Source organism: Protopterus annectens, chromosome 10.part0 (assembly GCF_019279795.1).
Source record: "Protopterus annectens isolate FY-2018-M chromosome 10.part0, PAN1.0, whole genome shotgun sequence".
In the NCBI taxonomy this organism is placed as follows: Eukaryota; Metazoa; Chordata; order Ceratodontiformes; family Protopteridae; genus Protopterus; species Protopterus annectens.
In genome coordinates, this window is record NC_056744.1 from 1614526384 (window position 1) to 1614541383 (window position 15000).

At 37.0% G+C, this 15000-nt stretch overlaps 1 protein-coding gene across 1 annotated transcript in view; it reads left to right on the forward strand.

The window, feature by feature from the left end:
* The window catches only part of LOC122813793 (CD276 antigen homolog), a 394739-nt gene that overhangs the window by 300823 nt on the left and 78916 nt on the right, over window positions 1-15000 (forward strand). Inside the window, exon 4 of the mRNA XM_044086299.1 lies at window positions 12739-12868. Within this exon, the coding sequence (XP_043942234.1) occupies window positions 12739-12868 (130 nt within the window). The remainder of the gene's footprint in view (window positions 1-12738; window positions 12869-15000) is intronic.

A 15000-nucleotide genomic window follows, 5' to 3' on the forward strand; every position in this document is an offset into this window, starting at 1 on the left:
AAAGTATAAACATTATTTCTTATCTCTAAATCCTTTTGAAAATTTGAGCTTAAATTCCTTTCAGAACCTGGTGCAATCTCTGAACATTCACTAATTCTTTTACAAATTATCCAAGTTCCTAGAATTGTTTAGACATATAATGAGAGATTAAACTCTCATTTTAGCAAGATATTTTGGATCAGATGATATTATCAATTCAGATGTATATTAATGCAAATAATTATATTACATTCTATATGAAATGTGGAAGTTTCAATTTGGAAGAGGTATCCTTATCAGCGATGCTACATTTTTGGAAAAAAAGCAGTGGGAAAAATTTGTTCATGGGAAAATAATTATCTTCAATGGATAAAGAACTAAGAAACTGCTGTTATTCCTAATAAATTTAAAATAATTATTTTTCAGCATCAGCTTAAAGCAATTCATGCATCCAATCAGTCCGTTTTTGAGGCCTTATAAGGGAACTAAATATGCAGCTGCTATTCCTATCAGATTATTAGCTAGCCTACTTAAGTTAAATCATGTTCCAGATAATGTAGGATCAGCAGAAGACAAATTATTTATACAACCACAAAAAATACTGTTCACCCAACAATACCCCTATCATCATTATCCTCATCAGCCCTGTTTCCTCATTTTTATTTACATGAGGTTGGGTATCACTTCAACTGTCTCCACCTTTCTCAGTTAAGTGCTACTCTCTACTTTGACAGTCATCACTGACTACTGCAGGTCTTCTTTCATGTAATTTACTCATCTGTCGGCTGGATAGTGTTTCCTCTTACTATCTTCCTATCTCTTCCAAATCTTCTTCACCAAATCATTATCTGCTTTTCTGCACATCTGCCCAGACCACATTCTGTTCTTTTTAATCTTCTCGGCAGTTGGAGCTGCTATGGCTTTCTACCCAATAGTATACAACCTACCAGTCATCTCAGACACTTCATCTCCATTACCTCTAACATCCTCATATTTTCTGCCTTCACTGATAAGGTTTCTGTGCTGTACCAAAGTACTGGTTGTACCTGATTCTAGCCTTGATCTCTTCATTCAGACTTCCCTTCTCCTTAACCATCTCTCTCAGATACCTGAAGCCGTTAGCTTGTTCTTCTGTTTTCCCAGTATTTGCATTCTTTCTTTTTCTCCTAATAATACGTGTTACTTCTAATTATTTTATCAATACAAACACTGTAAACGTTCTCGATAATGTCACAGCAGATATCATCAAAGAAGGTATAATAACATTAATAAGTAGAGACTTCACCCTTCTAGAAGTGCATGCTGTCTCATATCTTAAGAAAGGTAAATTTCTGGATATAACTGGTATGGTAGTCAAGAAAAGCTGGCTCTGTTTGCACATATTATTTTATGCCTGATAAAGCCAGAAAAGGACATTGCAGTGCTGTGGAATATTTTGAGACAGTTTCTTATATTTTTGAGATACAACATGAATGAAGCTAAAACAAAGACAGTAGCAGTAAATTATGAACCCACACAAGAATTGGTTAAGCAATATCCATATTTATGGGGACATGATAAATTGAAGTATTTAGGAGTATGGATGAAAAATTTATGCTGTTGTGGAAGCTAAGGATATGTGGGAAGAGACTAAGCAAAAGATAATACAAAAACTGAGAAATTGGCAGCTCTGTTATATGGATAGTAAGATACAAGCAGTTAAAATGTTTTAATCCCTTTAGTCTTATACACAGGTCAGGCATCAGAGGAGAAGTCATGGATAGCAATTAAAGAGCTTAAGGATTTTATTTGGTAGGGGAAGACGGCAAGAGTCAAGTGGGATAAGTTGATTCTTCCAGTAGAGCAGGATGGATTGGGATTACCTGATTGTGAAAGGGAATTTCAAAGCTATACAGTTAAGGTTTCTATATGTAGCACAAGCAGAAACATATAATTCAAAGTGAAAGGGGATGATGAAACAAGGGGGAAGCTCAAAAGATGAGGAAAGACTGGGATTTTGGATGCAGACCTTTAAGAAGAAGAAGAGTCATACAGAATATTATATTCATAAAGTAGCAGAAAGTATTCTAGGAACTAAGCCAACACAGGAATGGAGAAAGGAGATTTTGCTGATAGGGATGACCGCAATTAGAGATACAAACAGTAGGTAAGAGGGGGCTGGAATTTACTGGAGAAAACTGGTAAAGGAACCACGGTATTGGGAACAAATTACTAGAGAGGGAAAGGTAATAGAATGGGAAGATGCAACAAATTCATTTGGACTGCAGGTTTTTGATTGCCTTCGCTATCAAGGATTGATATTAAAGTATGGGCAAAGAGAAAGAAATAGTGGGGTCCTAAACAAAAGGCCACCACTGTCAGAGTTTTTAGTAGAATCTAGATCAGAAGCTGCCATTAAAAAGGAATAATTAGTAGAGCATATAAAATATTGCATGCTAGCTATAAGAATCAATCAGAAGAGGCAAGAAGGGATTGGAAAGAGAGATTGGATAAGCAATTCACAAAGAAACAATGGGGGGGGTATGTGTATGTCTCCCAAATAAGCAACAAAATCTAGAAGATTTAGGACTTTTGCTTGGAAATGTTTACATAGATATTTTTATACCCCAAGTAGACTCAAGATAATTTATCCTTGGCTAGACATCAAATGTTGGAGGTGTGATGGGGAAGAAAGAGGTAATCGGGACCATGTTTACTGTTAGTGCAATGAGTGGGCAGATTTGAAATATTCCCTGCAGACTACTCTGTCAGAGATAATCAGTGAGTAAATTTACTGTAACTAGGGAGATGATTTTTCTGAGCTATGATACAGAATTGGAATTGCTTAGACATAAGGCCTTGCTGAGTTTAATTATGGTGTCTGCCAAAAAAGTAATTACTAGAAAATGGAAATCAAAGTCTAAACCAACTCTACTAGACATAGTGAATATAGTAACTGAGATAAAACTGGAATTTTGGATCTTTAGAAAAGGATAGGAGGATGGGAATTGTGGGAACAGTTGAGGAATGAGGTTTAAAAGAAGGCAGGATTTGAATGAGCCATGTAATGTTTGACTGACAGTGACTGGGTAGATAAATGATGTATGTTTGCAACTAGAATTATGTCAGTATGGTTTGTGATGTAAAATGCTTGCAACTAGGATTATGTCAAAATGGTTTGTTTCAGTTTATCTTTCTGATCCCACTTATATCTTGCCTGGTACAACACTAAGGTGCCCTGTATCACCTTATCTTTTTATTCTTTCTCTTCAAATGTTCTTAGCAAAAATCCTAGAATTCAAGGTGTAATATTTTTTAAGTTGTATATCAGCATTACAGTCTTTGTGGATGACATCCTAATGTACTGTAGTAATCCTAATTGTGCCATTCTTAAGCTATTGAAATAATTCATTGTAATAACCCCCTGTAATATAATCTAGACCTGGATAAATGACTGTTATTTTCCTCTTTAGAACCCAGATATACTATTAAATCTCTCCCTGCCTCATCTATTGATTTATCTCTCAGGAATTTGAATGACTAAGGCTAAAATGCAAACCAGATATTCATTCTTTTAACAATACAGATTAATACTTTCCTGAAAGAAGTTCAACTCTCACCTAGGTAAGCAGGACAAAGTTGTATGTTCATATTTTTTAGCAATTCCATTTCCCTTGTCCTTCCATTTTTTTTTCAAATCTCTATCCAAAAGCAGAAACAACGTTAGCAAACCTTTTTTCAAAAGATGTTCAAATTATTTGTGTTTTTTTAACTTATTTATTTTCCAGTTTATACACACTCACGATGATAGATAATGCATGACATTGTAATTTCCTGCAAACCTATTACTTTTATTGGCAAGTCCTCATCGTATTTCTTAAAACTTCTTTCTCTTTTTAAGCTTTACTTTAGGTACTTGAAATTTAAAACTATGTCTGTGATACATTCTTGCTAATGTAATACTAACCTATTAATAAATAATGCCCCTCTAAATATTGTGGCCTTTCAAGTGATCAATAACCTTTGCTTGTGCCATCTAGTGGAATTTGGTTTATTAATTCCAAATTCAATCCTGGATCTATGCTGAAACTTATATCTCATTGTAATTAAAATAGCTGTATAAATTCTCAACTGCTTAATTACAGTCATAAATTACTAATTTATCTTTTCTAGGATGACCTTTATTTTATTGATTTTATTCACTTTGTTGACTGGGTTAGTGGTCTGATCCTCAGAACATTTTCAGCCATAACCTGGAACAGTACAGTTAGGCAGTTACACATTTCAACATGCGGTAGTCATTCTGTGCTTGTTTACCATACAAGAGGGAAATGCACATTTATATGGAATACTTGATTCACATAAAAAACAAAAATACAGATTGTAGAGCTAATTGCAAATCAAAGTAGTGCTGTACAGTGAATGTCACAAGTACTTTACAGAAGTAGGAAATATACATTATCGGAAACAAGACTTGTTTGTAAAACAGAAGGGTATTAGGCAATGTCTGTCTATCAGCGGAGATTATAATACTTATGTACACATTGATCATTGTCCCATTAAGGAGATCAGAGCATTGAGTTAGCCACTAGGCATCATACTTAGTCTGTGTCAAAACAATGCCACTACTGTTCCTATTTATCAGAGGCTGAATTAGCTGTTTTTGACTCTCCTTAATTCTTGCCATTTCCATATCTGTTGTGGTAGGGAATTCCATGCTGTGGGTACCTGCTTTGAGAAGACTTTTTTTGCCTATTGCTTTAGTAAAATGTGATATAGTGAGGGGGGAGCTTTATCAGTAATTAGCACAGGGAGTAGATGGTTTGTTTAGGATGTAGTGCATGTGCAGTGGGTGGGGATTAAGAGCTGTTTAGTAGTCTGTATATGAGGCAGTTAAGTAGGAGTGTTGCCCTGGAAGTTATTGGCATCTTATTCAGATTTTTCTAATGAGTAACAGTAATATTCTCTTGGGCCAGCTAGGGTTATAAATCTACATATCTTGTTTCATGTCACTTGTGGATTGAGTGTTCTGTGCTGCATTCAATGCAAATATTGGTAGACAGTGTTCTAAGTCTGACATTATTTTATTTATTTTACATTTGTTTACTGGAATGGCCCAAATGGGATAGTGCCCATTTTCAGCGGAGGCCTGGGGAGAAAAGCTCCATCCTAAGCTTACAAACAAAGTCATCACATCAAGTAATAGAAATTATAGACAAAAAAATGAGTGTTAACACATTTACAGGATAAAAATGTAAAAAAAAAATAAACATAGTATCAAACAGAATAAGACTTTAAACACTTAAATATAGACAAATATATGGCTGAATTTATATATTTGGAGGAACATAACATTAGTTAGGAAATTAAGTAGGGAGAATCACTTAGGTACAGTAGTGCATAGTAATACTTCTGTGGTGAGAGTTGCAGCTAGGAATGTAACTACTTATAGAGAAGTAGTGTTGTTAGAAGGGATATGTTAACAGAGTTAGTATGTACAGCCAAATTCTATAAGTAATGCTAAGTTAATAATTAACCTGGAGTGTTACATGTGCAAAGCCAGGATTCAGATAAATGTTTTTTAAGAGATATGTTGAAATGACTAAGATTACTCATGGATCTAATACTATGTGGAAGGGTATTCCAATTTTTGGCTACAAAGTTAGAGTTGCCTGCTGTATTGGCTACTTTGGTTACATGGAGTAAGCCTTTGTTAGATGATCGAAGAGCGCGAATGTTAGAGTAGGGTTGTAGAAGATTTTTTAGAGAAGGTATGTTGGCAGGATTGTGCATCATTTTGTGAGCCATTAATTATTGGTTATACTTCATAACATGAGGTAGTTCCAGCCAAAAAAGACTTTTTAGACATTGACAGTGATGGGTTGAATGTATGGAATCTGTTGCAAATTTGGCAATCTTATTGCAACATAATTCTAATTTACTTAGTTCTGACTTGTTGAGGTTGGTAAGTATGCAGTATGCATATAAGAGTGAGGAGAGAAGGTAAGTTCTAGCAATGGCTATTTTTGCAGCGTCTTTAAAGAATTTTTTGTTCCTATACATTGTTCCCATTTTCTTATGAACCTTTTTGATTGTGTTAGAAATGTGTATGTCCAATTTTAGTCTGTTGTCAGTTATGAAACCTTTTAGTTTTGTTTGGGAATCTGGGAAAATCCGAGTATTATTACTGGCAGTGATATAAAAGTTAGCTGGGAGGTTAGTAGGTTTAGATGGGTGAAAGATCATAAGTTTAGTTTTATTAGGGTTGAAGATGAGTTGTGAGTTTGCTAGCCACGTTTCAGTATCAGAGAGGACTTTTTATGTGACGGTAAGAAGCTGAGTTATTGTGGATGCTGCACATATGAGGGTTGAATCATCTGTGTATTGTATGATAGATGCTTGACAGGAGACAGTATTAAGATCATTTATGAATATGCTGAAGAGGAGGAGCCCTAGGATTGAACCCTGACGGACTCCAAGGGTAACAGGAAGGAGTGGGGATGGATCTTGCCTCCATTTCACAACTTGGTGGCTAGATAGATAACTTTGAAACCAGCTAACAGCATCAGGGTTGATATTAAGATTTATTCAGAGTGGACAGTAACTTAGCATGGGAGACTGTGTCAAATGCTTTAGACATGTCCAAAAAGACTGAAGACACAATTTTGCCATTGTCTCTGCATTTATTTATAGTATTAGTGAAACTTAGAAGAGCTGTAGTAGTGCTATGATATGGTCGGAATCCATGATGTGACGATGAGAGGAGATTATTCTTTAGAAGTTGTTTAAGAAGTTGAAAGTGGATACATCTTTCCAGAATTTTAGAAAGTGGTGAAAGTATTGCAATGGGCCAGTAGTTTGTTAGTTCTGTTGAATTGTCTCCTTTGTGTAATGGTGTAATATATGCACTTTTCCATATAGCTGGGACATACTGTTCTGTTATAGAGTGGTTTATGAGTATTGACACAGGGAAGGCAATAACATCTGCTGTTCATTTAGATATTCTGCTGGCAAGTTATCTGCTGCCAGTGAAGTGGGTTTCAACTTCTTTAATAGTTTTGCAATAGTTATTGCAAATAATTATTTGTAATGTCAGCGCTCTCCTAGATTTCAGTGGAGGATGAGAGTATTTGCATGATCATCTTAGTGAAGGCATTTGTAAGATTTACCTCATCTGCAAAGGTGAGTTCTTGATAGAAAGTTATACCTGGGTATCCTGTTCAGTAACTTTAGGCACTGCTGTGCCTTGGGATTCAGTGATGTTTAAGATGCAGTTTGATTTCAGTTTTTGATGTGTCAGTATAGCATTTTTTTTAGTTTAATACAAGCTGCATGTCAGAGTCATCTCGGTGCCCAGTTAAAAATCTAGCTGTAGCTTCTCTTGTAATTTTTGAACTTGCTTATCTGAGTGTGGCATGATGTCGTATGTGTTATGGTTGCAGTTTAAGATTGGTAGATCAAATGGTAGGTTGTTAATGAATATGGAGAAGAGACCATATAAGATTGAACCTTGTGGAACACTTATTGTAAAGGTACTCTTTCAGATGTGTATGGTCCATAAGTGACTGTAGCATGTCTGTTGGTTAGGTTTGTAGAGATCCATACTAGTGACCTTTCGCTTGTTTCAAAATTGATTAGGGTTTTAAGTAGAAGGGCATGACTGACTGTCTCAAATGCACGTTTCAAGTTGATGAAGAGGGCTCCTGTTCGCTGTCCTTTATCCATTGCCTCAAATTAATTACAATGAATAATGTTGAAAAGGAAACTGTCTTCAGTTCAATTCTAAATTTTTCAAATGACTCTGGGCTGCATGTTTGTCTGTTCCTCATAGCTTGAGAAGAACATCAGATCAGGAGTGGTCTCTTATTTTGGATAACACAAGAGTGATTCACCATATTCCCTAATTTATGCAGCAACAATTTATGCTGGTGCATAATTTTTACCCAACTCCCAACAATTTATCAACTAAGCACAAGTTATGTTTATCAGATTGCTCTGTACTTAGGGGGAATGTATGCTGCTGACTTGATTGACATCTTCTGGCTTTGTAGTTCTATTCAACATGTATGGAGCATTTCAACGGGTAATCTGTTTGAGCTGTCTATTAAAGTGTATAAATGGTATACCTGTGTCTGTTAGGTATTCCAAGTTATAATTTACTAGAAGACGATTATGCATTATCTTAGCTTGGGACAAATTCTTCATTATCAATCACTACGTTTGTAGAAAAGAGATCAACAAAACTTTAATATATTATTCATCAAGAATACACTAGCACCATAGAAATTTTCACAGGATTCTTAGACTCTGAGAAGTTCCCTAATATCGGAAGGATCTTAGGTTTGTGTTGTAAAATTAATCCCAGGTTATAACTCTGGTTATAACTGAGCACTTCTGTATCTTTCATATCATTGACTGGTCTGTTCTTTAACATAATCTTCGCGTAACTCTACACTGTAATAAGTATGTGCCTGCAACTGTGGCTGTACTGTTCTCCTTAACCTCTGTGGTTTTAAAGAATCAGAATGACTATTTTATTGATCATAATTCAGTGTGATCCTTTGGACAATGTGCATAATATAAAAAAAGTTTTACTTTATTGTAATTTACAGTGACTGTTGCAAACATTTTTTGAGCAGTTTATATTTTTAAACTAGCAGGTGCCGTGTGCTGCATTTGAATCTATAATCTCATAGTTTGCTATCTTTAAAAAATGGAAAAGCTAGCAATCAAAACTGATTATTAAAAGAAAAAGATTTTTTTTAGGGCCAGTGTCTTATACTGTAATCATTTGTCATGGTTCATATGCCAGACGGCATCCTGATAAAATTAACACAAGAATCAAAAAGCCCGAAACAGTTAGTAAATCCTAAAAGGCATAGAACCTACACTAGGCAGCAGACATTTGCTAGCAGAGAGTACTTGTTATATAATTAGAGGTTGCAACAGAGAAACCTGTACCTACATCACTGGTGACCATCGACTCTGACTCCTTTATGCCCACTGTGACAGAAGACATTCTTCAGAATATTCAGGTTTGCTTTTTGCCAGTGCACCTACACATTCTTCTAATGAGAAATGAAAAAAACAGTAAATCTTACCCATATTTTTTAAAAAATGTATTTGTCTGGACCAGATAATGTTTACCATAGTTATGTATCCCATAGGAAGGCTGTAAAAAAACATTAATCTGAGATAATAAGAACTACAAGGCAGTTACATCTGAGGGGGTGGGTAATATTCTAAATACCACCCTCAAGATGGTACTTCCTACTTGTGGGTGCCCATCCAGTTGTTAAGGTTAGACTTGAAGGAGGCAAGAATATGATGTCACTCTGGTTAGCATGCAGGGGCAGTTTAATCTAGAGTTTGGGCAAACATTGAATAATGAATTGAGTCTCTCTCCATGTGTAATTGATATATTGCTGGAGATTCAGCTCCTTGGATCTGTTTATATAGCCATTCATCCAGTGACATTTAAGAGATTCATGGGGATGGGGTCTATGATGTCATTAAATGGTAGGCCTACATCTCCATGCAGAAGTGCACAGGAGACACAAAGTACAGGGATATGGTTTCTAGTCTGTCTTAATAGCCTGGGGGTTTTGTGCTAATAACTATTTTTTGTCAGGAACTTTTGGGGCCTTTCTAGCTGCATGGCATGACTAGCTAAGCAGAGCTGAAGCTAGCTATTCTGTCATACTGCACTATACTCTGACCTGCTGCCGCTCTCAAGTTTAGGTTGAGAAGCTAAGAAAAGGGCCCTCTTGTACTCATACCTGAGTACAAAAAAGGTCCTCTCATAAATCAGGACCCAAAAAACACACACACATATATATATATATATATATATATATATAAGAAACACTTCATATGACTTGTATCCCATACAAAAGCTCTGAAGCCCTTCAATCCTGACCACAAATGCGGTATTGGCATTCATTACTGAACTACTAACTGATTGGCATTTGACAAATGTCCACCATAACATCTTGCTCCTGAGGAATCTGCTCCCTTCTTCCTACTCTGGCTAAGCCTTTGTGGCTAATTACATGCTGAAGAGTGCAGTGTACTCAGTAATTGGTCTAATTAGGGAAGAGTACAGAGGGATAATGCCATTCTTTGACCTAAATGAAGTACCTCTGGAAATCAGTTGTTAGAAATTATTTCCTAATTACTGTTCCGGCATAGTGCTCAAAGGTCAGACAACTATGGACTATGGTGTGTATGTGGGATATTTTGCAAAGATGAGAATGCTAAACTTTTTTCCCATTTAGTTTGAGCCCTTTCTCAGTACATCATTGGTTTATAAGGACTAGGTTCTGCTTGACACTGTTTTGTATCTATAAGGGAATGTGGATGGTGATGCCTAGTTTCCAGTCATTGATGAACTTGATTAGCCATAGATCAGGGATTCTGGTATGGAGGGTGGAAAAGTACATTTACAAAATGGAGGCGTCCCATTTCTGGACCTTGTGGTATACCAGTGGTTACTTTTTCACTTTTTGAAGTAGTCCCTGCCACAATAATTGTGTGGGTTCCATTCTTCAGCCAACTTACAATCTATCTTACTATAAGGGTTTATTTTCAGTTCTTTTAGTCTGTTCACAATGCCAAAGTGGAGTACAGTATTAGAAGTCTTAGCCAGATCCAGAAAGCTGCATAGACTGAGTGATGGTTGTGAATTGCCTCTGTGACCTTCTCAAGAAAATAAACTGGGATGGGTAGACATGATCTGCTCTTGACAAAGCCAAATTGTTGTGGTTCCACTTGTCTGAGATTATTGATATCATAGTTTATGGAGTCAGAAATAATGTCCCATAGTCTTACAAATTAAATTAGTAAGGCTGATGGGCCTGTTAGTCTAAATGTCTGTGGTAGAGCCTTTGTGAGCATCACTACAGTTGTCCGACAAACCTCCGGGACATAGCTTGTATGTCTGGTACTGTTAAGTCAGTAAGGTAATCAGGTAAATGGTCTGTGCCCATGGTAGTGGTGTTTTTAGTTTGAGAGTACAACCAGGACATGCTCCAAGATGATCTTGTTGTGGGAGGAGTGGGACAGTGGGATTTGTGGAATTTGACGACTGTTTCTGTAGTCAAGTTAGTACTGAATCTGTCTTCAAGTATATTAGCTATTTCCTTAAAGTCAGTGTGAGTAATGTCATTTTTGGAATGTTCTGCACATTACAAGGGGTTATTTCTCAATTTCCTAATGCAATTAAAGAAAAGATATGTAATTAAAATTTTTATAGATGAAGTCTCAAGATGCTTTATTTTTGAACAAAGACTATTGTATTGCTTTAGTTGTTCTGCCATCTAACAATACATTGGTATTTCATTTTGCTGGTTGGAAAGTTATGAATGCCTTGGCTAGGTCTAGCAGGTTAATTAACTTAGATAAGGAAAATGAATACATTATGGATTTTCAGAGTTGAAAGAGCCTTGATATCTGATAAGGTAGTGCTTCTGGGTGTCAGTTACAAGATGTAATTGTTTTATACTGTACATTATATCAGAGGGAATCAATTTTCCTCGCCATCAGTTTTACCTATAGGTTTCATTTTGACCTAGCATGCAAATAGAAGCTGAACAGGCTGGGGAGTTTGAAGCTGCCAAATTTGTTTGAAGTAGATAATATAGTGCAAGATATTCTCACTGAACTGGTTGACAAAATAAATATGGCTAACTCAGTAGCACTCAGTTTGGAAGTTTTGACTGAGCAAGGTTTACATAATGATGATGTAAAACTGAGTATTAAAATGGGGAAGATGTTTGCCTCTGATACTTTCAATGTAACTAACGTTCAAATCACTGGGTCATTACAGATGGAATTCCAACATTTTAAGATATTATTTTGATGGAGCCAGAGTTGAGTTGGGAATATTAAACATCTACATATTTAAATTTAATTTATAAGTAATTTCTTGTAAGTCTTGAGGGTTTGCAAATGTAAAAATCAGCCAAAACTAAAAGAACTCTTCATTTAGAAATGCTCAGCTTACAAATGGAGACTTTAGAATGTGTACTAATGGTGTTCTTGATTTTTGAAATGTCAGGAGCAAGCAAATGCAGTGAGTGGCACCATGAGCCCATTAAAACTGGAAATTAACCACATTATCTGGATGTTGGATTTATAAAAAGGGACTCAATGCAGATATTAAAATAGGCAGCAGAAAAGAGAGAGCACTGCCCACTCTATAAACGTTTGTATTCACTAAACTGTGTGTGGCGTATTTGTATTTAAAGGTGTTTAGTCAAAAGACTGATTTATCTGCAGTTTACTTTGTTTGCTACATTTATTGTGAAAAATAAGCCACCATATCACAGAGTTCATGTATGAAGTACAGTAATCCACATATGAAATGTACTTTATTCCAGATGACTTTTGCCCTTTGCCAGTTTTCCAGGTCTGCAGTTAATCAATGTATCAGTATTCCTTCTCTAGGTGCTGTTGCATGACAGTTATTTTGGTCTTGTATGTGGTACTCGGTGGTACAAAGCTGAAGAGTTAGTAAAGCTGTCACTCAGACCTGTATGTACTCTGTGAGAGATCTGCTTTTCCAGTCTGTGCTTTACATGTCTGGAGGAAGAGACCTCTTTTATATTTGTAGTAGACCCTAGCTTCCCACCCATGCATTTATCTGTGCTGTAGCTTACATGCCAATGAGCATATTGCATTCATGTATTTTCCAGGAAAAGGGATAAAGGATAAACATTGTGCATTTGTTCTGATTCACACAAGAACTTGTTTATTTAGAATATTCTTCTGTCTTTACAGCCCAGGAAAGAAGAAGATGGCACATGATTGCAGTTCCATTCGCTGTAGTAGCCTTTGCACTTATCATTGCTCTACTGCTCTACTGTACAAGTGTAAAAGAGGCAGACAGAATGAAGCTTTGGAAATGCAAGTAACTGACTTTTTAGTTTATTACATCCAATTTTTTTTCAAAATTGCCTAAAATATTTTATAAAATTATTTTTTAAACCTTTGTTTTTTTTTTGGTTTTTTTTATGACAATTATTTTATTTCAGTGTGGTGCAGTGACTCCTACAGGCTAGTAATTGCATTTAAATATCTCGGGTTACAAATTAAAATTTGAAATGTGGGCAAATGTCATTTGCAGCGAGTCCACTGGAGAGCAACACCATTGTTGCCTACCTTTTGGCACAAGTCAGCATTGTTGTTTGCACAGCTCCGTGACTATTGTTGTTCAGTCTTATAGTTTATTAATTACCCGATTAATCAAATAAAAGAAAGTGTTTACTTACATGACAGACACAGGAGCTGGACTGAATTATTTAAAAAATGTCTAAGTGTTACTTGTCCTCAGGATTTTAAGAAGATATGAAGTAAGCCAACAGAATGAGAGCCCCCCCGTGTAGTTTTTCTTCAGAAGTGCAGGTGACTCCTTATGTGTTTGCTTCTTATTGTGAGCTTCCATTTTTTTCAGTCTTTTGGAGTGCCTGCACCTACCTTCTTTAGTTTCAGATCCATGTATTTGCTTCTGACTGTGAGCTTCAATTTTATTTAGTTGCCCCCTCTGATTCATAGGTGCGTACTAGGCTAATGGCCCTGGAGCTTTACAAGCCTAGCCCATAGAAGTGCCCTAGCATCATGCTGCCCGACGTTAGTTCCCAGTGCCTCTATCAAGCAGCACCACTGGAGTGATCCCTGGGATGAACTTTCTATTTCCCATCCACTCATCAAGATTTCTCTTGAAGAGGGCCAGTGAAGTGCTCTGCTTGATATGTATGGGAAGTCTATTCCAGAGCATGGGCAATCTCTGGGTTATGAACCTGTCCCTCCAGCATGTTCTGTTGATTGTGGTAATGAGGTTGAAGTCTCTGGAGCATGTGGTGTGGAGGGATTGGGATTTCTTTAGATGTAGCATTTCTAACAGAGCAGGGTCAGACGTGGCTTTGTAAGTCGAGCAGAAATCGCCTCTTAGTAGACTATATGAGACAGAGAATAGCTGGAGTTTTTTTAGTCTGTCTGTATAGGACGTGTTTAACGCCTAGGATCCTCTTTGTGAGATACTTTTGTGGCCTGTCCAGCTGTTGCATGTGTCTAGTGAGGTACATGCCAAATGGGGTATTATACTCGATGATTGGCCTAATGAGGGAAGAGTAGAGAGAAAAATGATGACCACTTTCTTCCTGGATGCAAAACCCTTGGTAATGAGGTGTGCCACATAGAAGGACTTTCTGACCACAGAGGCAATGTGGTGGTCGAAAGAGAGGTTACTGTCAACCTGTGTCCCCAGATCTCTTATAACACCTTCAGTGTTTAGTGGGGTCCCATCGATGTGGTAATTAGTGAGAACTGAGTTTTTCCCAAAGGGGATGACAACACATTTTTTGGCATTAAGCTTAATGGCCATGGTTTCGACAGCAGTCATTGCTCTCAGTGAGGCCTTTCCATAGGATGTCTACATCACTTGGGGAGTTAATAATGGCTCCCAGCTTGCATTCGTCTGCATACTTGGTCAGCCAGAGTCCATCCATCTTGGCCTGGACTTCTGAGAAGTAGATATCAAACAGAAAAGCACCCAGGACCAATCGCTGTGGGACTCCAGTCCTGACTGGTCAGCAGTCTGACTTGGAGTCCACTACTTTCACACTGTGGGTTCTATCTGTGAGACAATTTGCAACCCACCTAGTGATATAGGGGTTAATGCCAAGTTTGGTGAGTTTATCAATAATTCCTGAGTAGGTAATGGTATCAAAGGCCTTGGTCAAGTCGAGGTAGGCTGTATGAACTGCCTTACCTTCACTCGGCTCTGGTGACTTACTCAAAGAAGTCAACCAGGTTGAGCAGGCATGATCTACCTTTCACAAAACCAAACTGAGTGGGATCTAGAGTTTGGAGATTCCCTATATCTATGTTAATTAGATCCATGATGATGCATTCCATAGCCTTACATATCAGTCTCATCAGGCTAATGGGGCAATAATTCCCAGGGTCTGTAGTCACTACCCCTTTATGTAGAGGGATGACTGTAGCAGTGTGCCATTCGGTAGGGACAAAGCCTGAGATGAG